General features: G+C 36.1%; 2 protein-coding genes across 2 annotated transcripts in view; one reads left to right on the top strand and one right to left on the bottom strand.

Moving 5' to 3' along the window:
- Positions 1–1,343: 1,343 nt before the first annotated feature.
- Positions 1,344–3,105, top strand: LOC113044597 (gamma-glutamylaminecyclotransferase C). Its single transcript, XM_026204711.1, has 2 exons — positions 1,344–1,493; positions 2,253–3,105. Exons 1-2 carry the CDS (start codon positions 1,470–1,472, stop codon positions 2,748–2,750), a joined length of 522 nt encoding a protein of 173 aa, XP_026060496.1. The 5' UTR covers positions 1,344–1,469; the 3' UTR covers positions 2,751–3,105.
- A 61-nt stretch (positions 3,106–3,166) lies between these two features.
- Positions 3,167–27,470, bottom strand: part of LOC113044596 (FERM, ARHGEF and pleckstrin domain-containing protein 1-like) — a 67,564-nt gene continuing 43,260 nt past the window's right edge. The window contains exons 11-27 of the mRNA XM_026204710.1: positions 27,302–27,370; positions 26,709–26,784; positions 26,115–26,337; positions 21,569–21,756; positions 19,802–19,891; positions 16,826–16,959; positions 15,304–15,385; positions 12,834–13,071; positions 11,837–11,967; positions 11,682–11,750; positions 10,791–10,880; positions 10,313–10,395; positions 9,795–9,907; positions 8,132–8,295; positions 5,897–6,004; positions 5,673–5,824; positions 3,167–4,922 (exon numbers count right to left, since the gene is read on the bottom strand). Coding sequence (XP_026060495.1) covers positions 4,841–4,922; positions 5,673–5,824; positions 5,897–6,004; positions 8,132–8,295; positions 9,795–9,907; positions 10,313–10,395; positions 10,791–10,880; positions 11,682–11,750; positions 11,837–11,967; positions 12,834–13,071; positions 15,304–15,385; positions 16,826–16,959; positions 19,802–19,891; positions 21,569–21,756; positions 26,115–26,337; positions 26,709–26,784; positions 27,302–27,370 — 2,092 coding nt within the window. The 3' untranslated portion in view covers positions 3,167–4,840. The remainder of the gene's footprint in view (positions 4,923–5,672; positions 5,825–5,896; positions 6,005–8,131; positions 8,296–9,794; positions 9,908–10,312; positions 10,396–10,790; positions 10,881–11,681; positions 11,751–11,836; positions 11,968–12,833; positions 13,072–15,303; positions 15,386–16,825; positions 16,960–19,801; positions 19,892–21,568; positions 21,757–26,114; positions 26,338–26,708; positions 26,785–27,301; positions 27,371–27,470) is intronic.

Raw genomic sequence — 27,470 nt, 5'->3', positions numbered from 1 at the left:
TATTTATTTATTTTAACATTCCTTTGTTTCAAAATGTAGAATGTATTTTAGAATGTGTGAGTGTTTGTCACTGAAGTGTGTTTATAAGGTGACTCAGATGCTGATGCATGCGTGCGTGTGTGTGTGTGTGTGTGTGTGTGTGTGTGTGCGTGTGTGTGTTAAACACATTAAATCTCAGAAGTGTCATGTATTAATCACTGGATGGATGATGTGCAGAAATAGTCAACGGCTCATTGAACTCCTGTGATGTTTGGCACAATCACGTAATGTGCTCTATCCATCTTGTTCAAGCTCTAAGACTTTTATTAAAATAAGCAAATCTAAATCTCATCTCCTGCTGTGTTGGTCTCTCAAGCCGTCCAGAAGCTCAGATGTCCTCCGGGCAGCCGGCCACAACTTTAACAAGGCCATTTCTCAAAGAATCGCTCAGAAATACTCAGCCGGGTTGCTCCAGAGATTAAAAGTTTATATCTATCTATCTATCTATATCTATATCTATATCTATATATCTATCTCTCTCTCTCTCTCTCTCTCTCTCTCTCTCTCTCTCTATATATATATATATATATATATATATATATATATATATACACACACACACACACACACACATACTTTTTATTTTACATAAAATGTTTTTGTTTTTTTGGAGTTCGTCATGGTATTTTTCTTTAATAAAAAATCTGGGAGAAAAAAAGATTACAAAATAAGTTAAGGAGTCAAAAAAATACTTTGTTAAAATAATTTGTGTAACTAAAATAAAATATAAAACAAAACGAATTATAACAAACAAAAGCTGTCACTTTCTGTGGAGTCTGAGACTGTAGATGCATAATTTCAGTTTTTCTATTATTATTATTATTATTATTATTATTCTTTAAGGCATTAGAAAATCTTAGAAATAATACAAATCTAATTTATAATAATCACATTTATATTTATTTATGAATAAAAGCTTTTTATGGCAGCTGTACTCACAATAACAGCAAGAACTTTATTTGGATGTATTTGTAATCATTTCCAGTGCAGTACCAATATTGAACTGTACTCTCAGAGGCAGTATTTAATCAGGCCACAGTGCAGAGACACAGACTGGCCACTAGATGGCGCTGTTTCCCCACTGAAAGTCTTCACATCACATACACCGGAACTGATCGCCTGTCAGTCGTTACAGGAGGTTATGTTAATGTTGTGTACAGTATAGTTTCATTCATTAGTGTGTGTAGTTTGACAAGTCTTGATATCTTGTTATCTTTCCGTGTAGTAAACCTCCGAACTTTGCGTACTTGGCTGAGAAACGGCTCTAGTATCTTTCTTTCTTCACACCAAACCCCGCCCATCCCTCATGTCATGTGACGTAATGGCATACGTAATTTCCTCACTTTTTCCATCTTAGGAGCGCAGAATATTTTTGTTTAAAATCCGCTTCAGCAGTTCGTTTCTGTCAAACTCAAAGATGTCTCTTTGAAATGAAAGGATCCATTGTATTAACGGTAAGAGAACCAGTTTTCTTCTGGTTTAGATCTTTATCGGCTGCTGACGCATATGCGATGTGTTTACATTGTCAGCACTGATTTAACACCAGTAATGACATCATATCATAACAGTTCATGTTGCTGTGTTCTCATCTAAACTGATATAGTGTCTGATCGTCTGTAGGTTAAAATCAAAATGGGCATATGACTTGCTTGGTTGACTGATTATATATAGAATAGAGAGATCCCTTTCCTTGAAATTTTAACAGAAACAAACAAGCAGGAAGTTCCGTTAAAACTAGTTTGATCGCATTCTCAATAAATGTGCGTGTGCGTTTTATCAAAAATCTCAACATCTGACACTTTTGAAATAGGCCTGTTTTTTTTTTGTTTTTTTTTTTATGATTAACTCTAGGCGTTTTATATTCCTGCATATGAGTGACAAATGCATGAAATTCCGTAAGGACTATTTTTATTTTATTTTAGTTGAATTTAAGTTCGTCCGTCATGTAAAATCTAGGCCATTGTCATTTATTAATTACAGATGTTCATATTATTTTCTTTGAAGTGCTGAGTTTTCTACAGCTTTAAGGTCAGCTTTGATTAGGACAAGGTTTTGATCCACTTCAGATGTTGACTACTATAATGCATGATATATCAGTTATAAATAGTCTAATAACAATCTTACTAAAGTCATTTATCCTGATGAGAGAATCCAGGGTTGTTTTCTGTTAGTGTGTAGATGTTTAATTGATTTCGGTGTGTGTTTCTCCACAGCTCATTGTCAGTGTGGTCTGTCCCGTGGCTCACATGGCTCGTGTCTTCGTCTACGGCACGCTGAAGAAAGGCCAGCCCAACTACTTCAGGATGGAGAACACTTCCCACGGTCAAGCCGAGTTCCTCACTCGCGCTCGAACCGTAGAGCCATACCCGCTCGTGATCGCCACCAAATACAACATCCCCTTCCTGCTCAACCGGCCCGGGACGGGTCAGCGCGTCCTCGGAGAGATCTACCGCGTGGACCAGAAGATGCTGGACTTCCTGGACCGGTTTGAAGGCTGTCCAGAGAGATACCAGCGCACCGAGATCAAGCTGGAGGTGCAGGACGGAGACGATGGAGGAGAAAACACACCGAAGCCTGGAAGCATCGAGGAGGCGTTCGTGTACAGCAAACATGAACCCGAGTGGCCCCTGAACCAAACATACGAGAGTTATGATGCATACGGTGATCACGGACTGACATATGTGCTTCCTGAGGACCGAAGCCCTGAGTAATGACTGCACCGTTAACAATCAGCACGGTCCAAAACTAACCAAGTCACCTCCACTAATCATTTAGATGTTTTACAAAATACATGCACGCATTTACATATACACAGAATTGTTGGTACCCTTGGAAAATATGATCAGAGGCCGCTGTGAAGATAAATAAATCTGCAGTAATCCTTTCGACCTTTTATTTAAAATACGAAAAAAAATACAAATAAATCTGACCTTTCTTTGGAGAATAATAATAATTAAAAAAAAAGTCATTTTTATGAATGCATTAAAAAAATCTGGTGTTTTGTACATATGCTGTAGAAGTGTTATGAATTTCTACTGCATGTAACAATAAAATCATTAATTCTGATTTTTTTTCCTGAATGTAAAATTTTTAGCATGTAAATGATGAGAAATGCAGCACATCTGTATATATATATATATATATGGATTTATTTTTAACATTAACGCACTGTCAAACATACATTTCCGCCAACATATAATCCATATTGTAATTTTTAATATAGATATATGCATTAAGAAAGAATGCTTAAAAAAAAGATTGAAGAGAAGAGTTTTGGCACTCGAGCAGTTGGACAAAAGGCAGCCGGCTTCCTTCTTTTTTTTGTTGTTTTTCTCGCACCATGACAGAATAAAGGCCAACTCTGAGGGATGTGTACTGATCCCTCACTAAACAGGTGAGGAGCGCTTCACAGTTAGTATCAAAACTTGTATAAAAATGGCATCCTACAAAAGAAAGGTTTGAGTGCTGTAAGAATGCTGTACATCTCAGGTCTAAAACATTACAAATCCAGCTTGTGCACAGACGAGGGTCTATGGGACGACCAGGTCATTTCATTTCATTATATTTGGAAAACAGTAAGTGTGAAAAGTGAGGCTTTATTTTGCACCAAAACAAGCATATTTAAAAAAAATATATATATATATATATTTTATTTTAATACAGTAATAAAAATCTGACATTTTTGTTTTAATTGTAAACAATCTAAATTTTATAATACCATTATGTCAAATAACAATTGTACTTATTTTTTTAATTGCAATAATGACATTTTCAGGGCAAATTGTCATGAAAAAAAATGAAATGATAATAATGGTTCTAAAAAATAGCCTATTTTCCATGCAAAAAATATTAATATATTATTTTTTTTTAAAGTTGCTTGTTTTGATGCAAAATAATGTTATTTTTTCCCTAAATTTCCACTCTAATACAGTAATGAAAATCATATATTTTATTACGATCATCAGATTAAATTTAATTGTGCACAACAAATAATACCATTATGTAAAGTAACAATTGTAATATTTTTTTCTTGCAATAAAATATAGAAAAGTTCAGAAAAAAAGTCCTAAAAATGAAAAAAAAAAAAAAAAAAAATTAATAAAAAAAAATAAAAAAATTAATCTCAATTAATTTTGGGGTGAGATATGACCTGCCCTTCACCCCCCCCCCCCCCCCCCCCCCCCCCCAGATTTTTTTCCTTTTTTATCACTGAGATGTAGACAGAAAGCATCACCCTTTATAAATATCAGAGCAAAAGTCAGTAATAAAAGCTGTAGTGTTCCTACATTTAAAAAGGTCAGCTTGGCAGCGTTTACAGACATCGGGCCTCATTCATGAAACACCAGCAGAACAAACTCACATGTAAACTGTTCACCAAACCTTTCCCAGATTAAACCCTGCATTCAGTTCCAGAAAACCAGTCTCAAGTACACCAAAACATCCAATAAAACACTCTCACATACAAACCAATAAAACATCCATAAGAACAAATCATCCCATTCAACATACCCATTGCATTCCAATTCAATAAACCATTCCTGAAAGCTTTCTTGTAAATGTTATGCATGGTTTACACAAATGAGCTCTGGCATTCATGAACGAGGACTGTGTCTTTGCTCACTGACTGTAGATCTGGAAGTGTTTGGCTTTGACCTGATGTTTCTGGCACTGGCCTCCATCTCAACCCTTCAAAGCCTTCTCAGTTTTTCATTAAAGTGAAACAACGATATAAAACACGAAAATCTTCCATTAGAACCGTATTGAAGTGTGTAGAGAGGACCTGATTGAGAACGGTCTTTGGTCAGTAGATGTGTGGCTCTTTGCGGCTCAGAGAGCGGATGTGACTGGATGAACAGGTGGCGCTGCGGATCACCTCCATCCACCTGCAACACATCCCACAATGCAACACTTTAACATCTCAACTTCAACCTTTTTGGACTGTCAAGACATTTTCATTTTCATAAATCTGCATTAAGTAAAAAAAAACAAAACAGCAGAATTTCAAGTGATTATTCAAGTAACTTTTTTTTTTATTTCCCCTTTTACTTATTTTCTAGTAGTACCTTTCTGTAAATATATTTTTTGGTATGATTTTTCTGTGTACAGAAAAAAAAAAAAAACTCAAAAATGAAATAACATTTTGTTACAGAAACATTAAAAATAAAAATAAAATACGTTTTTGTAGCATGTTATACATAAACATACTATACAAAATATCTAAAGGTATAATATTTTGTTACTGAAGCATAACACAAAATAAAGGAAATATTTTTATGCACACGTTTAATAAATTAATCAAATACTTTTTTGTCCATTTACTCATTTAACTAATAAAATCAAACTAATTAAACCTGATTAGCCATTAATATTAGTGGTATGATCGATATATATATATTTTTTTTTTTGACAACTGATGCCAATATCTTGGAAAGCAGGGGGCCGATAACCGATATAAAGCCAATATAATAAAAAAAGTTAATTCATATTTAAGAAATCTCACAATGGATCAAGCAGGAAAACTTATCGGCCGATGCAGATATTTGAAAAACACCAAATATCGGCCGATATATCGGTCGACCACTAATTAAAATTGCAATGTTTTCACGTTTGCATGAGTATTTGCCGTACTGTACCTCTCAAAGGTGTACTCGCTCTCAGATCTGAAATAATAGACGTGTGATTTGAAATGAAGCTTGAAGACGTAGTCTTTGTGGATGTTTTCGGACTCTGAGGGAACGGTGATGGAGTATCCCAGCAGAGGAAGGCTGGCCAGAGGAAACTCATCCTGCAAAGAGACGTTCACATGAAACACGAGCCAAACACAGCAATGTCACGTCACATCAGGAACATTTCTGACCTGGTGTGTTTTGTAGAAGAACAGACTGAAGTTGGTGAAGACCACCCATAACTTCTGCCAGCCGTTGCTGTTTTTAAACTTTCTCAGCAGATTCCCAGAAAGCTGATTCTGCAGAACAAAGACAAAAACCATGAGAAAACATACTTCGGATACAGCTTCAGGGTCCAAAATGAACACCACCTATATTATTAATATACATGTTTACTTCAAATTACAGATTGAGTATCGAAACACAGCAACTAAAACTAAAAAAATAACAAATAAAAACAAATAAATAATCATAGAATTATGTTATAAAAAAAAAAACTAAATGACTAACACTTCAAAATAAGATCTCAATGTTATTAGTTAATGCAATGCAACTAACAATACACTTGTTAATATTGCATCTATTTATTTTTGCAACTTTTGTTAACATTAGTAACAAAGATAAAAATACTAATATTCAGTAGTAGTTCACGTTAGAATATGTTCATTAAATAATATTAAAATATTAATAATAATATTTTATTTTAATAATACTTTAGTATATTTTGGAATTACCTACATTGAATATACATGATTTGGAAATATTTTTCAAATAACTAAATGTCAACACATTTTTTAAATGAAAGTAAACAAAAAAATAAAATTGAATTCAAAATGGTCAAAAAAACTATAATAGTATAGTAATAGTATATGAATAATACTGCAATACTACAGATTTCATTTACTAACATCACTTATACTATGATTTAAATCATGCATGCATGACATTAAAATAAATTAATGCATGATTTAAATGACAACAGATATATTCACAAACAAAAACAGGCTATTTTTGGTCTTTTTGGACCCAACTGAAGAAGAAGCAAACACACTCAACAACATTCAAAGAGAGACACAGACACAGAACTGAACCAGCATCACAGCCCCAGTACAGTCAGTGTTCAGAGACACCTCAAATTCATTCATTGCTCTTTAATTAAACGTCTGTGCAGAGCAGAAGGAAGTCCAGCTTAATTATCACAGGTTATTCACCTGGACGAATCACCGACTGTGTGACATTTCAGCCAATAAACAGCAGGAATTTTATTTAGCTCTATTATAGAGTATTTATATACTCTAAATACAGTATATACATATGTGTGTGGTAGTTTTTTTTTTTTTTTTTTTTTTTGAGCTTTTATTTATACATTATCAGTTTTCATTTTATTTTAAGTTTTAAGTGTTAGTAATATGGTTAGGATAGGATAGGATAAACTTTATTTGTCCCCGAAGGGAAATTTGTCTTGGGCAAAGTGCTACAATGTTCTTCTCTGAACAGACAATAATAATATATGGTTATATCGAAAGTAATATTTTTTTATTTTATATATATATATATATATATATATATATATATATATGGTTTTCAGCAAAAATATTGTGCGGCAAAACTGTTTTCAATACTGATAATAATCAGAAATGTTTCTTGAGCAGTAAATCATCATATTTTCATTATTTCTGACGATCATGTGACAAGACTGGAGTAATGATGCTGAAAATACAGCTGTGCATCACAGAAATACATTACAGTTTAATATATATTAACATAGAAAACAGTCGTTTTAAATTGTACAAATATTTCAAATTTTTTACTGTATTTTTGACCAAATAAATGCAGCCTTATTGAGCAGAAGAGACTTATTTAGAAAAACTGACCTAAAAACCTTTGAATGCTTATGGGTCAAAGACGAGACATTTACATTTTGATGCCTGCATCAAATTTACAAAAAATATTTTATATATACAGAGAGAATATTAAGTGTCTGTTATAATGTTTCAACTAACTTTTATGAAAATTAAATGTAAAAATATAAGTGAAATAATGTTCCATTGTCATTTAGTAATAACAGATATATTTATGCAAAAAAAATGTACATACTTATTCTGACCAGTATTTATTAAAATATATAAAGGACTAAGTGATACTAAATTTTACAATATCTTAGATGGTTTCAAATCTGTGGAGAAATGGGTAAAACCCAGTCATTTGAAGGATTTGATTTAATTATGATGCTTTCAGCTACTAATAAAAATATCTGCTTCATTTCATTCCAGATTTCAAACTATGAAAATGTGGAACAGTGCACAAATCACAAATCCAATGTGGGACCAATTAGGAGCGATGCCTTGAAAAACAGTGGAAGTTCCCCGAAGAGGAGGAGGAGGAGAGAAAGAGAGGAAGGTTAAACAGTCTGGAGCTCTGGATACCTCTAATGCTACGCTAAAATCCACCATGGACACGCTGGTGCTGCGATGCCAGCACACGTGAACCGTGGTATTACCACGGTGAGGCGTCTGCCGCTCCAGAGACGTCCGCGAGGCGCTCAGGTCGTCTTCTGACTCCTGGTCGGCGCTAGATTCCTCCGGGGATTCTGGGAAATGTGGAAAGAGCAGCCATTTAAACAAGAAAACAAAGGGAGGTGGGGATCTCTTGAGGTGATGTGTTTTTGTACCATATGTACCATGGTAAAATCAGCCTCCCAGGTGCTGCAGAGCATCAAAGTTAATACACAGGAGAACATAAATATGGTAATCACTATAGATATCAAAGTACCACAGTATTACTGTGTGATCTCGTCCTCACTGTTTTCAAAGTACCTTCAAGAATATAATAGTGCACAACTTCAATACCATGGTACAACTAATGGTAGTACCATGTCTAAAAAAATAACTAAAGGTTTCATTACTTTGTTTAGACCATGTTTTAGTACCACTGTACAAACTACAGTAGCATGACACTTATAATGTTATTGTTTTGGACACATATATACATATATATATATACACACACATTATACACACATATATACACACACATTATACACACATATATACACACACATTATATATATATATATATATATATATATATATATATATATATATATATATGTCCAAAACAATAACATTATAAGTGTCATGCTACTGTAGTTTGTACAGTATATATAAAGTAAAATAAAAATATTGAAAAATAATTTTACATTTAATAAACAATGTAAAATTTATTAAATAAAAATTATAAATTTGTTCATAAAAAATAATTTAATACCATTTATTAAATAAAAATCAACAAATATAGAAAGAAAAACATAGTTAGACATAAGTAAAATTATTATATATTATATTTTAGTATATTAAATATTATAACATATATTAATTATATATTATAATACATTTTATTACAATAAAAAATTTATAAAATGAAAAAATTATATATATATATATATATATATATATATATATATATATATATATATATATATATGTTGATTTAATAATGATATATATATAAAGTAAATGACATGATTTAAAATAATTATATATTTTAGTTTATTAAATATTAATAATATATTACATTTTATTAAATTATATTATATACTACATAAATGTAAAAAAAAACATTTAATATACAATGTAAAATTAATAATATAATATATGTTAATAATATATTATAGTAAATAAATGTAAAAAAAAAAATGCATAGACAATGACAACAATCAGTTTAATGCAGGTAGACATTATCCTTTGAAGATTTCATGAGATCAAGACAGCGAACAAAAACTGTCAACACTTTGAAACTGGATACGAGTTCATGCATCAGGTCAGCTGACAGAACAGAGAGCAAACAATGACATCAAACTCCACGTCTAGACGACAGGAACAATATGATGAAAGAAAAGCAGGAGAGATTTAGCTGCTGTGAATCCAGCAGAAGAAAAAGAGCACGTGAGTATCAGAGCATCAGCTGGAGGACTGCAAACCTGTGAAACATGACGCTGAGATCCAGTGCAAACACACATTATTACTACATCACGATGCTCCGTGTGTCAGCTCTAGCAGTAGCTAACATGCATTGAATGAGAAAACTCACTGCTGTCAGTGAAACTGCTGGACAGGATCTCAGCCGAGGAGCCGTTGCATGTGTCCGCCAGTTCAATGGCCATCTTCATGTCCTCCACCCACTTCTCCATCTCAGACGCTGAGCTGCGGAGGCATTGAGAGGACGCTAGTAACACAGCTACAGTCAATCAAAACACTGAATACAGCGATACTAGGATTTCACCACTTCAGATTCATTTTACCACCCCTTTTCAGCGAATGCATTAGAAACAGCTTTTATCTAATATTGCAATACACTGCATTTGATCACAGAACAACAACAACGTCACTTCATAACTCTTTAAAATCTACTGATACCAAACTTGATTTACTCAGAAGCTAACTGCTCCGTCAGGATATAGCTCATCTTTCATTTGCACACTGAACATGCCTTTGATACAAACAGATTTCCTCAGAAATGTCATGAGAAAACGACAAGGAAAGAGGACTAATAAATAATAATTAACTAGTTAAACCCTGAACAGGTTAATTAGTGAGCATGTTAATTACCTGGCGGCCACGACGATAGACTGTCTCTGTCCAAACAGAGTGAAGGAATGCGGGACGCCCCACTCATCCTCGCTCTCACGAATCTACACAAACACGAATGATTAACCCATCGCTTACCAACACACACATTTCACCTCAAAGCCACAAGAAGTAAAACAAAATCAATCATCGCTGATGTTATTTTGTCCCTCGATTCTCTGAACAAAAGTGTTCATTATTTTTCAATTTAAACCACATTAAGGTTACAATTTAGCGTCTGAATGCTTTGTGTTTCTGCATAATTGCATTTACATGCAATATGCAATTTGGCTGTGGCCTGCAGAACGATGGAGCTCCTGTTTGTGTGAATGTGCAATTAGTAACACGGCCAAAACACAGGCACTGCTGCTGTACTGAACGATACAGTTAGTGAACATACAGAGCTGAAAGAAACATCTCCGTTTATGCTGTGGTCAGAAATGAATCAAATATTACCCACCGTCATGCCGTACAGAGGAAGCTGGCCGTTCACTTTGAACTGATTAGAGGACGTCATCCCTCGACTCGTGTACATCACAACATCATTGAACTGCAAACAAATTCAAGAGGAGAAAGGAACACATTAGTGTTCATTGTTTTATCTTTCTTAAAACTGTCAAGAAAGATGATTCTCCTAAACTGGTACACCAAGGCACTTCGAAAAATACCATAGTATTACTGTAGCAGGGGTCCAAAAACATGGTAATATCATGGTACGTTTTGGTCAATAGTTAGAAAATCGTACTGTGGTAATAAAAAAAACAAAAGCAAAAAAAAATAATAATAATAATAAAATAGACAAAAATTTAATTTAGCATTAAAAGTAAAAATAAATTAAGATTAATAATATAAAAATAATGCATTTAAAATGAAACAAAATATTTTTTCAAAGTTAAATAGAACTGAAATACATTTAAAAATAACAAAACAAAACAATCACAGAATTAAAAAAGTCAAACAAAATATTTAATATGTTGAAAATGTAACAAAATAAAACAAAACATAAATTACAAAAAAAGATCAAATAAAACATCAGTAAGGTAAAACAAATAAAATAAAAATAATAAAGCAAAACTAAATAATAAATGATCAAAAAAATTAATAAATGAAAAATAATAGAGATCTTTTTATGAATAAATTCAACATAATAAATGATCAAATACAACATAAATAAAATATAAAATTGTTAACAATGTAGTACTTTTTTACTATTCATACAGCAATCAAACCAATACAGTACTTTTGATAAAGGATGCTGTAAGTCTGAATAGATCCTAATTCTAACAAACCATTTAGCTGTAACAGGTGTCTAGCACTACATAACTAGTATAAGAGAGTAAGCGGCTCTTACCAGGAAAAACATTCTCTGCTGTAGACCTTTTCCAGAGAGTTTGCTGAGACAACCAAGCCTGATAAACTCCTGCCAAAACAGACACAACCAGGTCACACCAGAACATTTCTAACCAACTCGTTCACCTTTCTGATTTCAAGCTCATCAGAACTGACCCGTCCAGGAATGGCGAGATCGTCGACGCCAGTGAGGTCTTTCTTGAGCTCGAGAAGCTTCTGGAAGTTCTCCATCTTGATGAGGGTGCCGTGAAGCTGCACGACCATCTCAGAAATATCCGCAAGCGCAGCTGGAACAGACCAAAAGCATCATGAGAAGATGCAGAAACTGAGAGCAAAGGCTAAAGGTCCCTGAAATCATGTGTGTCAATGGACAAAACAGAACAAAACACAAAACAAAGCAAAGCAAAACAGAAAAGAACAAAGCAAATCAAAGCCAAGCAAAACACATTAAAGCAACGCAGAACAGAACAATAAACAAAACACAAAAAAGCAAAGCAAAGCTAAATAAAACTTCAACTAATATGTACTTACATTTAAATTAATCATTTGATACAATGCGCTTATTGTGCACATACGCTGCACTTATATTTTTAAAGTACTTGCATGTACTTACATCAGTAATACTTTTTTAATTACACTGTTGACCCATCTCTTACACCTTAACCCACCTTTAAACCTACCCATACCACCAAACCTGTCCCTAACCAAACACATATGAAGTGAAGTGAAATTCAGCTAAGTATGGTGACCCATACCCAGAATTCTTGCTCTGCGTTCAACCCATTCAAAGTGCAAACACACAGCAGTGAACACACACACATTGTGAACACACACCCGGTGCTAGGGCAGCCATTTTTATGCTGCGGCGCCCGGGGGGAAGTTGGGGGTTTGGTGCCTTGCTCAAGGGCACCTAAGGCGTGGTATTACCGGCCCAAGATTCGAACCCACAACCATAGGGTTAGAAGTCAAACTCTCTAACCACTAGCCCACAACTTGCCATATTCCACCTCAATAGGTGCTTTTAGGTGGTATTAAGGTGTCCTAAATACCTTTAAGTTGTCCTTGTTACACGTTACATATAATTACTATTATAATAGTTAATTCTGAGTCAGAAACTGAGAGCGAATGCTAAAGCGGGCGTGGGATGGCGTACCTCGCGAGTCTCTGAAGTCGTCGTGTGTTGGAGGATAGTGTTTGCACAGGCGCTCCAGGATCTGCTTGTAGTGCATGAGGCGATGCAGCGGCCGCAGGAAGAAGATGTTGAGCGGCAGGTAACACACCTTCTGCAGCTCGAAGTCTCGACAAAGACCCTCCAGCCTCCGGGACGAGCGACAAGTGCGCTCCAGCTCCAGCAGTGCCTCCGAATGCTTCTGAAGATGAGCCGTGAGCAGCTGAGGAAACAAAACCAGTCACACAGATGAGCTATCTGTAATGATGCTCTGGTATGGTATGACCGTCACACCATGGCTAAAAACACAACACTGTGATACTGTATATAATGATACTCTAAGAATAAAATTGTATTTCCATTATACAAGTGTAAAAAAAAATATTTTTTGATAATACTGTAGAGGTAATGCATTACAAGTAACTTGAGTTGTGTAATTAGATTACTTTTATTAAGTTACTGGTAATGTATTACTTTTTAATTTACAGTAGAATATCGGAGATACTTTTTAATGAGTAAATGGCAGTAACTCTTCTGTTCCCAGGTTGAGAAAAATCTGAGTGCAATGTGTAAATACGATGGATATTGTCGTTCTAGACTACAGTTGAAGCCCTAAGACTGCCGAGAGTGGGATCCAAATCTTCAAAACTTATCTTGCTGGACACCAGATCCTCCTATCAACCCAGTGGTTTGAGTCTTACCTCTCAGATAGGTCCTATAAGGCATCTTTGGAGAGGTGAGGTGTCCAAGTCGCAACATCTAACTACTGGGGTGCCTCAGGGCTCAGTTCTTGGACCACTTCTCTTCTCGGTCTACTTTCTACTTTGCATCACTAGGTTCAGTCATTCAGAAACTTTTCTTATCACTGCTATGCTGATGACACACAACTCTACATCTCATCTCATCCTGATGATCCGACGGTAGCTGCTCACATCTCAGCTTGTCTAACAGACATTTCTTGCTGGATGAAGGACCATCACCTTCAACTCAAACTTTCCAAGACAGAACTGCTTGTGATTCTGGCAAACCCATCATTTAAATCACAATTTCACCGTCCAGTAAGGCACATCAACCATAACTCCTTCAATAATAGCCAGAAACCTTGGAGTTATGAGATGACTTTCTCTACAGCTAAAACTGTCCGGTCCTGCAGATTTGCTTTATTCAACATTAAGAAGATCAAGCCCTTCTTTCCGAAACATGAAACAACTCCTTGGTCAAGCTCTTGTTCTGTCCAGGCTGGACTATTGCAATGTCCTCTTGGCAGGTCTTCCAGCCAGTTCTACCAAACCTTTACAATTAATCCAGAATGCAGCAGCAAGACTAAAAAGAATGCACCTCACACCTCAGTTCATCAATTTCCTCTGGCTAGCAATAGCTGCTCTCATTAAATTCAAGGCATTAATATTTGTTCAGACTTATGTGCCCTCTGGAGGCTTGCGTTCTGCAAGTGAACGTCGCTTGATAGTTCATCCAAAAGAAACACAAAGTCACTTTCACAGACTTTTACATTAACTGTTCCCTCCTGGTGGAATGACCTCCCCAACTCAATCCCAGCAGCCTTAGCCAGTCCTTAGCGATCTTCAAGAATTGGCTTAAAACACATCTCTTCCATCTTTATTTGACCATTCCATTCTTATTTTATATATATATATATATATATATATATATATATATATATATATATATATCTTTTTTGTATTCTATCAATTTGTTTTCTTTTTATTTATTGTGCAATTAACAAAAGCAAATAAGATCTCTAACACTAGCTTGCAGTTTTCTTTTTCTATTCTATCCATTTTATTTGTATTTATTATAAACGTGTACTGCATTAAGCTAACTGAGACTTGTTATAGCTGTTGCACATCATTGCTCTTTTGTTGATTTTGATTGCTTCCATTGCGCTCATTTGTAAGTCGCTTTGGATAAAAGCATCTGCTAAATGACTAAATCTAAATGTAATGTAAATGTACGAATTTCCATCAAATGTAACATAGTAATTCAATTAGATTTTTTTTTATGGAGTAACTCATTATTGTAATGCATTACATATAAAAGTAACTTTCCCCAACACTGAACACTTTTCTTTGAAAACACTATATGAACAGTAATCATAAAGACCAGTGGTAAATTTTTTTGGTCACATACTATGATAATACCATAGTAATCTTTTGCATCCACCATTGGCATCCTACATGTTTATTGTGTTTATGTGTTTTATTTTCAGGTGTGGCTTATAGCATACTATTACATTATCTCAAACATATATGAAAATAAAATACTAATAATTATTATTGCTGGTTTTTTTTTTCAAACATTTGGACGACAATTTTAGTCCCATTTCATATCGAATATAAAATTCCCACTTATTCCCTTTTTATTTTGTATCTTACAGAAACAAAAAAAAGTATTTTACAAAAAAAAGAGGATGAAAGAAAGATGTAGATGTTCTGACCTTCAAACCCTGGATATTCTTCAGCATGATGTCTCCAATGCGCTGGTAGTCTCCTTTGATGTGTGCATTAGATCTACCTTCCCTGGGAACAACAAACACAATTAACAATCATTAAATTAATATATTCAGTCATTTAATAAATATATATTACATTTATTTTATTGAAAATGTTGTTTTTGGAGCCTGCTAAACATCTCCATTTTTGTTTGACAGGAAAATCTCCGTCATACATGTTTGAACTTCGTGAGAGTAAATGAGTTTCAATTTTGGGTGAACTGAAGTTCTGGTGTCGTTCAGCAGATGTCTCTGTTGTACATCAATGCACACAGACTTCCTGAGCTCCTGGACATCAATGAAGCATCATCTGTCACGCTGTTGAGCCGTTCCCCACTCTTCACTTAGAGCCACCGCACACTAAAACCTCCATTTATCATCCTGTCCTATAACACAGGTCCAACCCGCTCCCCACAGAGCAGCATTAAACATTACAGCCGCGCAGGAGAACATCTGAGCCGGCAGAGCTCCATCAGTTACTGTCCGAACACATTATACTGCTGGAGCGGAGAACATGTGTAGAGTCTGATACTGCAGCTCTGTTCTGAGCAACATTGTGCTCTAAAGAAATATGAGCTGTGTCTTATGGCACATATTAATCTGGCTAATATGAAAAAGAAAATTGATGAATGGATAGAGATAATTTATATCAAATATGGTATTATATATAGAACAATAATTAGTAATAATATATAAATCATCTTAAAACATCTTTATTTCTAGAAAATATCTAGTATATATAAAAATGTCAAATATTTAAAGCAATATGGATTTTTTGTATTGATAAAATGATCAATAATAAAATATAATTCTTACAAATTGTATAAATATATATTTAATATACATATAATATATATATTTATTTATTTAGTGTGTGTACATATACATATACATATATATATATATATATTATTATTATTATTATTATTATTATATACACACACACAATTATTTTATTTTATTATTCGTTTACAAATGAAATACTGTCTGTGGCAAAACATAATTTGTTTCAACTAAAGAAGACTTGCTAGTTATGCTAGTTAAACTAGTTCTTTACCCTGAAGGCAAACAACAGAAAACCAGCACCAAACCATGCAGTATTATGAACATAAAGACTGTTTTTAGAACAAAAATTACAGCAGAAATTTGTTTTTATCTTTCACAAAAATAATGTCTCAACATATGTTCTGCATGCAAAATATATTTTCCTATTTATTTCTTTGATTTGGCGATAAATATGGGCTGGGCATGTTCTTGACGGATGTACTTTTATGTAACGACAGTTATGTCAGTCATGTGAGGTTAATTTCCTTTCATGCTACAATGCAATTGTTATTTGACTAGCAAATGAAAAGGCATCAAACGGCATATTAAAATCCTGAATGACAGATCGAGGCGTGTGTCTGTTGCGGTTGGAGCAGTTTGTACACATTCCAATATAATAAACACATTGATCTCATATACAAACCACTGAGCGAGACGCTGCTCCACGTCATTCAGGAACGTCTCGTGGAATTTATACACTGGCTCAAAATTGGCAAATATGAGATTCCTCAAGGAGTCCGGCATGGCTTCGTCCTTCCCTATGGACTTCTGAAAGGACTGAAAACATACAGAGAAAAAAGGGAAACATATTACATTTTCATAGCATTCACATGCTCTGGATGTGTTGTAGAGGACGCTTTGAATATATCTAGCTCATCAAACTTCAAAATCAGTTTTCCATGATGTGAGCCTTTAAACGGTCTACAGAAAATAGAGGAACACATCAATCATTCCCCATCATCACATCAAACATAAAATCCCACACTGTAAAGCATTGGACTTCTTCATAGCCCCAACAGATCCAAACATGAAGAGATCAGCAGTGTGATGACTATCTCAAACAGACTGTTTGACGTGATGACAGAAGAATCCATTAATAAAGACTCTTTGTCTCTTCATTCTCTTGTTCTGGATACAACAAAACATCCCCTGTGATTTTACACTGTGCTCCCTTATAAAAAAAATATTTTATGTGATATATATCTAACAACATATTGCCAATTATGAAGAACACCCTAGCAACCACCCAAAAAACCTTAGCAACCATCCAAAAGCCTAACAACAACCTAGCAACAACAACAACAAAAAAAAACCTATAACAACATCCTAGCATCCAACCAAAAATTCTAACAACCACTTGCCACATTGTTAACAAATAACCCAAACACCCTAGAAACATATTAACAGCCTAGCAACCACCCAAAAAACCTTAGCAACCATCCAAAAGCCTAACAACAAGCTAGCAACCATCCAAAAACCCTAACAACAGCCTAGCAACCATCCAAAAACCCTAACAACAACCTAGCAACCAACAAAAAACTAACGACCACCTAGCAACCAACCAAATATCCAAACAACCACTAGCCAACTTGTTAACAAATAACTAGAACACCTAAGGAACTGCATATTAACAGTCTAGCAACCATCCAAAAACCCTAACAACCACCTAGCAACCAGAGAGCTCTAGAGAGCCCTATCTTTGTCCAGTATGTGCGCTATTTTTTTTTTCCAGAAGTTGACCGATAAAAATGTTTTCTTACTCTTTTAAACTAAATTCGCTCTTATCTCATGTGGCAGACTCTAGTATTTTGTTGTTTTTGTTGTTGTTGTTCTATCTTTAGTTTTGTTTTCTAATTTGAAACAACGGCCCGTGCCAGTGCTGCCACCTTGTGGAGAAACAGATTAGTGCAAAACAAATTCAATGCTCATGTGCAACCTACGTGTACAAAGTGAGCAGCTTTACACAAAAAAAAAAATCAGGTGTTTATTCACCTGAAAAATTCATGTGCATGTGCAGTCCGTGCATAATTTTCTGGTGATGAAATCTGTGTGACGCATAATGTACGCAGACCCTCACATACGCGTAAAACTATACTTTGGGCTTAATTGTGCCTCACTCACTTGCAGTGAAGAGGGTTGTGAGGAGATCTCTATGGTGTTTAAACGGTTTAACAGATACAGCTGTAATAACGTGAGCAGTTAGGCAGGTGTGGTAGTCTGGGAACCAAACAGCAGCTTCAGATCCTGAAGCCAAAAGGAAATATTTATGAGACATGTAAACATGTCGCCCTGCTGCTTCTTTCCACTACCTGGTACGACATCAAAGAGATGCATTACAAAGCAGACGCTCAGAAAGGAGGAGGCAAGCAGCGAAGCAACAACAACTACACCTCATCTTTAATGCTTTACTATGTCTGGTGTAGATGTTTCTCCTTAAACTCCAGAAAATAGATACATGCATCAAAATGTTAAAAAAAAAAAGTGACTTCATGGCAGACAATAACATTTCGGTCAAAAAACAATCCAATATTTAAGTATTTAACTACATGAAGAATTGCAGGAAACTACCTAGCAACAATCCAGAACACAGTATGAACTGTTTAATACCCTAGAAACCAACAACAACAACCAAAAAAAAAAAATAATAATAATAATAATAATAAGTAACGCAACTGTTCAGAACAACATAGGAACTGCTTATTACACCAGAGCAACCAAACAAAAACCTTAGCAACCAGATTACAACATGTTATGGTTTTGGTTGCAACCCCTTGGCAACACTTTAGCAACCATCTAGAAAGCCACAGCAAACACCTAAATCACCCTAGCAACAATCTAGCAACATCCTAAACATCTATGCAGCAGCTTTACAACGCCCTGACAACCACCAGTAAACATCAGTAAACAAAGCAACTGCCTAGCAACATCCTAGAAACTACCCAGAACACCTTAGCTACGTCCAAACATTCTGCTAGAAAACCTTAGTAACTATTAACACCCCTATATCGACTGTCTACCAATGCACTAGCAACTACCCAAAACACCCGCACAACAGCTTATTAACACCCTAGCAACAATCAGAAAACATTAGCAACACTCAAAATGGTTAAATACTCTAGAAACCACATACTAATCCTAGAAAAGCCATAGTAACCCCCAGATCATCCTAGAAACACTCGACCCAACACCCAAACATCTCTGCAACAACCTAACAACAACATTAGCAACTCCTTAGTAGCCACTCTAGCAGTCAAACATTATCCTGTAATACATTAGAACCGTTGAAACCATTGAGAAACACCTTAGCAACTAGCTAGCAATTCTACTCACACCCAAACATCTTTGCAACAGCCTAACGATGGCCTTACAACAACCACAAACCATTAGCCACCACCTAGCTACCATAAAAAAAATAAAAAAAAAACACATAGCAACACCTTAGCAGATACTCAAAACAAACTAGCAACAGCTTATAAATGCACTAGCAACTGTAAAAAAAAATAGCAACTGCCTAGCAATACTCACAGTACTTTAGCAAACGCATAGCAAGTGTTTGGAGGTAACACACTTACAGATCACCATAGCAGGACTGAAAACTCAATGGCTAAGTGAGTCTTACCACGGTGATGACCTGCAGATCCTTCAGATACGTCCTCTCTGTGGTCAGGAGCTCTTTGGCGATGAAGTACGCTTTATCAGTCGGGAACCTCTGTGAGTGGAAGAAAGGAAAAATAAAAATGTAATGAAGAAATTGAAAAATTCCAAAATAAAAGTTTTTGTGTACATAATGTATGTGTGTGTGTACGGTGTATATTTATTATGTATATGAAAATACATGCATGTATATATGTAAAAAATGTGTTAATATATTAAATTAAAATATAAATAATATAAATATATACACATTAAAACTTATATTAATAAATATACACCGTACACACAAACACACATATATATTATATAAACAAAAACTTGTAATTAATTGCGATTAATCATTGCTCAAAACTAAATGGACACAATTAAATAAATTCACAAACAAATAACAGGAGATGCAACTTTTAGAGATGCAATTCAAATCAATTACATTTATAAAAAAATAATTATGAAATTTTTTTGCTGAACATTTATGACAAAACCAAACATGATCCTCACACATACACTACAATGTCTCAGTGAAGTAAAACTCTCACTGTTCACTGAGCCGCTTCACTGCGCTGCTACATAATCTGCCCTAAATAGACTGGAATTTGGGTTGAGTTTATCTAGGTCTCCTATTCTGAGACGTCCACAGAGACACTTGACCAAAACGCAGTGGCACTTCTGATGATAAAACTCTTTTAAACGCAGCCCTGCCGCTTCTCACCATAACCTTAATTTTCTAGAGCCCCTTCAATTCAAGCATGGTGTAATTTAAAGAGGCCAATTAGCAGAGGGTGCTTGAAATCTACTGCTGAGGAGACGACTGTGGTGTTCTTGAGCTAGAAATAAAGAGGCTGAATGGGCTGACCAAAACAATTACAGGCTCCGAATGTAACCTAAGCCAACAATTGAGAAATTAACAAAACCATTTTGTATTTTTCAGCAACGGAAGACCTACCTATAAGCATTAAATTGGTCAGGCATATGAATTACTTAAAATTTGGTTATTCTAAAAGATTTTTCAATAAAGCAATTCATTTAATTTCAGTAATTTTGTGCATGTGACAAAGTATTTATTTATTTGTTTATTTATTCATTGCCACGTCAGCAGCAAAGGCTAAATAGTATGAATTAAAAATAATTACAATAAAACCTAAAAAATGCAAAAAAACAGGACTGTCAAATGATTAATGATTAATTTTTAAGAATCGCTGTTTAAGTAAAATATTATATATTTATTTAAAAAATATTTATATATAAATTATGTAATATAAATATATACTAGTGGTGTCAAACTAAACATTTCTCTGTAAATATCAGCATTAAAGGGAAAGTTCACCCAAAAACATTGACGGCAGCCATTGAATTTCATAGGGTTTTTTTTTTTTCATACTATGGTAGTCAATGTAAAAGTCAACGGCTAATGTCAGCTGTTTCGTTACCAACATTCTTCAAAATATCTTCTTTTGTGCTCAAGAGAAGAAAGAAACCGTTCAAGAAACAGAAACTCAAACAGTTTTGGAACAATGTGATGAAAAAAAAAGTAATTTCTGGGTGAACTATTTGAAAAAACCTTAATGTTTTCTAGATGTTATTTTTTCTGATCAGTGACTACTGAGGTTTAAATAACATTCTTACAACAAGTCAACAATTTGATTTTAACAACATAATACAGCATTGATCCACCAATGCCACTTCTAGCACATGCTGCTAATCTTGAACATTGTTCCCTCACTAAAAGACAAACCTTCCTCCGAACCTCGTCCTCGTCGTCTGTGCGGACGAAGCCGGCGTCCGTCAGTAAGGGGCTGGTGAGAGGCGAAGGCTGTCGTCCTTCAGGACTTTGGCCCAGACTGAGACTCTGTTTCTGGCCATTCACCATCGCCTGGCCTGCAGACGGAGACTCACTGTGCTGAGGGCTCCTGGAAACTGGACCTAAAGGAGAACAGGCACGTCATGTCAAAGCCTTGAAGTAATGTGGATTGGGTTATCATTCATCAATGGACTAGTGAGAACTACTACACTTGCTAAATACAATCAAGTACGAGGGTTCACAATGTACATTTAGTCAAACTACCCAACTGAAAAAAGCAGCTAATGACCAGCAAGAATTTTAGATGGTATCATGTCCAGAAATCGTCACTAGCAAGATGCCTTATTCAACGGCTTTACCATAAATAATAATAAAAATAAAATAAAAAACACTGCATTGGTTCATCAGTAAGACCTACCATGCAGATCCATGCCAATCTCAGCAGGTCTTTTCTGCAGGGTAGTTTTGACATTTTTATCCTTAATACTACTAGAAAAGATTCAAAAATGCCAAGGGGTAAAGCTGCACAACACACATTGTGTTTGGAAATGGACTACGGATGACAGCACTACATCGGGATCCAGACATGAGTGAGTCACACCATCCCAGTCTGGGATTCCCCCCTGAGGACACTGCCGGGATACATAACACATTCCCTGGATGATGGGGAAATCTTCAGACCACTACACATTCACTACACAAGTACATTCACATACTTGCCCGACAACGCTTTTGTGTCCCATGCCTTGGCACGAATGGGATGCGACATGCGAACCAAGACATTTCAAACGCACCAAGTGTCCACAGCACAGCCGTTATTGAGGACGTTGGACGAACCGCAAATCTGGTGATAAAGGCCTCATCACGCACACATGCAAACATGCAAGACAAACAACTAAATGACTACGGCTACTCTACCACGAAACAAGGCGCTAACATCTACGGGCATCGGAGTAAACGTCTGGAGTCCCGCTTCACAAGTATCATGTTTTATTGCTACTCATACACATTAATTTACAATGTTAAAGTGTTCCAGAATTAAAAAGAGTACTGAAAAGGGCTTGGAGTAGTAAAAACAACAACAACAGACATCAATCATACAGAACCTGCGAACAGGCAAAGAGAAAATGAACAACCTTGAGACTTCGGAAAGTCCATTTATAATTGTTACAGGGTTGCAACAGAGAGGAAGAGTTAAAAAACTAAACAAAACTAAACGTATGTGACCTTTCCATTGCTTAGCTGGTTATTTAGTCTAGTACAGTGTACGTCAGATGGTTTGTAAACACAAACTGATTGGTTAATCGTTTTGCTTATGTGCCAGTGTTAATTATGAGTATTTTAAGAAAGTACAGTAACATTATATTACACAAATAAATCTTGAACATTTCGTGTACCTCGGCAAAGTACATTTCAAAATCAATCACAGGTTAAAAAAAGAGTGAATCATTCAATACTGCTACAGTATTCTTGTGATAATAAAACCTACAGTTCAAACCACATTTTAGTGTAATTTACAAAAAGCTAGGAACTACTTTGGTCACTAGCAATGATAAAATATAGATCGATGGGTGGGTGAGGATTATATACATTCATATCAACAGTGGCATGAACTGACGCTTTCCAATAAATGTTGCCAAATTTTGAGTAAAGGACCCAAAAACTGCAGTGGTCTTGCGAATGGCTTTGCCAACACTTTCCAAAACCTATCACTGACATAAGATTGCCATGCAAAAATAAAACATTTCTCAAAAGAACTGAAAAGTTGGATTTTGGAAAATAAACAAATGTTTTTTTTTAAAGATTATATTGCAAATGCATCAGAACCCAATAAAATGCATGAAAAAAAAAGAGTGCAAAACAGTGCAAGAACTTCAGAAGGTGAGACTGAACTCAAGTACGTTTCAGGACAGCTCTTGTAAACCTTCCTAATCTTTTTAGACTTTACATTCTTAGCCTCAAAAGTTCCTTACTCACAGTCTGTCCAATTCTCACGTACATCCATCTCCACTTCAAAAGACCACTGCATTTTAATGGTCCCTTGTCAATTCAAAGTCTTTTACACATATGAAAAGGACAGTAGCAAAATTCTGAGACAAGCACAGGTTGACATGCTTCCAAGAGAAAGGGAAAAAAGACAAGGTGAAGCATTCCAGAGATACATGCTGCTAGAACAGTGCTGAAATTGGGCAGGAAAGCTCTTAAAAGCAATGCAACCTGAGCACAGGTTAATATACTTACAAATCAAGTGTACATCAAGCATTGCAAATGCACCACAAACAGATGACATTGATGAGGTGAGCCAGAGATACAGCCGTTTGTTTAGGAAAAAAAGAAATTAAGCAGCGAAGCAAAACAAAATAAAATGCAATCTTTATAATGTTGTATATTACAGGAGTGATGCATGCTGAGAAATGGGCAAAAAAACATGACAATGCCACAAGATCATGGCGCACCCCAAGTAGAAAGATCAAAGATAAAGAACTTGGAACTTCAACCAGTTTGAAAAAAACAAAAAAACAATAAAGCTAGCATGAAGCCATCATGGTTGGGTGAAAATCATTGATGCGCATGATAAAAAGTGAAACCATTTACTGTCGCTTATCTCAAGTTATGTCTACACAATCTCTTAATTTATCTAATTTACCACACATCCAACAAGTCTGATATGCTTTTACGACAATACAAGCTTAATTTATATAAAAGTTATCCATCAGAATCTTGAAGAACTAGCTTGCCTAGCTGTAGCAAATCTTCAATCTTCAACTTCATATCTTGGACATTTGTTGTCATATCGCCACTATTTTAGCAATATTGCTAGTGCACAAAAACATTAGCTTCTGTAAGCTATGATCAACAGTAAAGGCATATATCTTTCTGTATTTTTTTGTAATCATTTGTTTCTACACAAATGACAGAAATATTTCACACTTTTGGCAATACGAGTAGTCAACTGGATTACAGTAATATGGGTAACCTTATTTAGCAATTGTAAAAAATATAAGTCTCTACATTTATAGACATGGCACTTTGCAGAAGGACCTTCAACTATTCATCAGTCTTAGGTTAATCTTCTAAGAGTAATAGATATGGATTGTACGTATATTTGAAGTATTAAAATATTTCTTCCTAAAACCTTCCAAACATTGCAAAAATACCACCATTGCTAATCTTGTTAATCTTGTAATCCTTGCTCAACTAGTGCTACCAAACGTAATTCCCAAACACTGCCCCATATCTGCAGCTAATCGTGCCTCAAAGCACAATTGGTTAATGTTTTGCCAGGCCATACCATGTCCGTTTGGTGTCACTAACGGCACAGAAACTACACAACGCACCTTTAAGTACCTTGACTGGGCCTCAAAGTTGCAAAATGGATATACAGTCAACAAATTACCAGGCGCACATAATCTTCACTAGCAGTTGAAGAATTTTGCCCCATTATCTTCATTGATTGGACAACTGTAGTCATTGCCTCCCCCTTGTCCCTCATCCTCCAGCTGGAGACTGCCAAATGAAAACTTGCTTCGGGGCATAGGGGAGGAATTGGCTGCCCCAGGGTTTCCAAAGACTAGGGGCTGATTGTAAGAGTTGCTGCCTGTATCTGACTCGGTATCGCTAGACTCCGTTCCACTACTAGTGGAACCATCAATCATGTGGACTGGGCTACTGTGGTCATTAGCACTCAGTCGGCTTCCATGGAGTCTCTGGACATTGCTGGATCGAGCTTGGCTAGATGCTCCAAGCCCATTTGCAGCCACATGGCGCTCAAGGGCAGCCATACGTTCAACCCTCGAGACAACTGATCGAGGTTTATGGGCCGGGGTTGAACTTAACTGGCTCAAAATCATGGGATCAGTGTCGGAACGGTTGCGCATGCCGTTTTGGAGTCTCTGCAAGTGTGGGGATCGATTAACAATTGGGGAGTAGCTCCCATAATGTTGAGGCTCACTCCCAGATCGGCCATTGGTAAGGTAATGACTACCGTCATCCCAACGGCGACGACTGCTATAGCCGATATGTTCTGAATGGTTCAGAGAGTTGGTTTTGTGAAAACTGCTCATCACTGGGCTGCAGTTTGCACTCTGGGAACCAACTAGATGACCTGAAGGTAACACCAGACCACGTCTGTCCATACCTTGAAACAATTCATCCACCAAGGTACTACTCAGGGGTAGAGCACGTGGTGATCCGTTACCACAAAATGACCCATTAGACAACTGACTACCTTTGACGGTGTCTGAACGTTGACCCAAGTGATGGCTGTTCAAAGGAGACTCACAGAATCTAGACTTGCGTGCTCCTTGTCCATTGTGCTGACCATTGCCATAACCATTACTCCTGCCCACCCTACGGCCGTTTGGCTCAACCTCATCATTGTCATGTGTGTGGGAGTGAGACCTAGTGACGCGGCATTTGACCACATCATATTCATTATCTATGTCACTGCAGTCGATGTAAGGTATCGAGGAGCTGCTACCCTTGGCAGCATGCGATGCTAGACCTGTGCTCAGATGCTCGGCCTGCTGCTTGGATGGGGATGGCTTTAAAAGAGCATCCGCCTCGTCGTGGGTCTCGTTTCGGCATCCATTGGTCTGTGAAGTTAGGCTCCCAGTGTAATGCTGGAGAGCTGGGTTTTCAACAGTCACTTGGGTGCGCCTAGCAGGTGAGTCGGCCTGGTGTCCTGAAGCGCTGGCATTCCTCTGCAACATGTAGAATGCAAGAGATTTGGGAAAGAAGAGGATGAGAGGCATAAACGGACTAATCTTAACACTTAAAGTCAACAAGAAAATGCAATTGCAAGCCACTTGGGAGTTCTCTTCCAGAATGGAAGCGGATCCATGAATGGAAGTTACCAGAGTTGGAGCAAGTTTTTATACTATGGTGAAAAATTTGTTAAGGCTTTTTACATTGGAAAAAGGTGCACTGATGATTTGTTTAAGATAAGACCATGAACGTGTTTAGAAAGTGATTGGGGTCGATTATAATGTTGACTTATGAGCTTGCATAATATGGGATATTTTAATGCATTCCTGCTGTGTTTATACAGTACACCAAGATAGATTACACTCACCTCTCCTTGACCCTCGACACACAGCCTGGGTGGGAATGGAGAAAGGCCGCTGTTAGACTGGATTTTACTGTGTTTTCTGAGGATGGAGGATTGGGATTGATTAGCAGGGAGTTTTTCCAAGGGGATCTATTCACTTGGTTCACGATTGGATATATTTCCACTCAGCTGCTTTATGGATGTTGGCTGACTGGATTACTGCATGATAATGAAAAGGCCTTGACTGCTGCTAGTTGACTAGAATGATACCAATAGACAGCAACTGTTTTTCATCTATTGCTTAAAAACAAATTTTTATGGACTTCTGGAATGTTTCTAGGACTAGGTCATTGCTAGGTGATTTTTTAGGGGTGCAGCATATGACACACATAGCATAGACCTGGTGAATATGCTCAACAGAGTTTGGAACGGAATATGGTTAAGTCAAATCTGAATGTAATTTGGTCATGAAGTGGCATGTACATGAGAGGTGGCGTTTATGAATGCCAATTTGTCTTATCTCAATAAAGGTTCTCAGGAAATAGATGTTTTGGAGGGAAATTAAATGAAGCAGAAAGGTAGTGACATTTAGACAAAGGTCATCAGCGAAAACTCACCTTTCAAAAGGAACCTTTTTAAATTCAGAGTCCTTTACATAATCAATCACCTGCCTTTGTGTGCGGCCACTAATGAGGCAAAACATGAGAAACAAAGAGAGAAGCAGAAAACATCAAAACATTAACCATCTGGCAAGCCAACCATCTGAAACCTACTTCCACTTTTATT

The sequence above is a fragment of the Carassius auratus genome, chromosome 26 (genome assembly GCF_003368295.1).
Source record: "Carassius auratus strain Wakin chromosome 26, ASM336829v1, whole genome shotgun sequence".
In the NCBI taxonomy this organism is placed as follows: Eukaryota; Metazoa; Chordata; class Actinopteri; order Cypriniformes; family Cyprinidae; genus Carassius; species Carassius auratus.
This window is presented reverse-complemented; position numbering and strand designations above follow the sequence as displayed.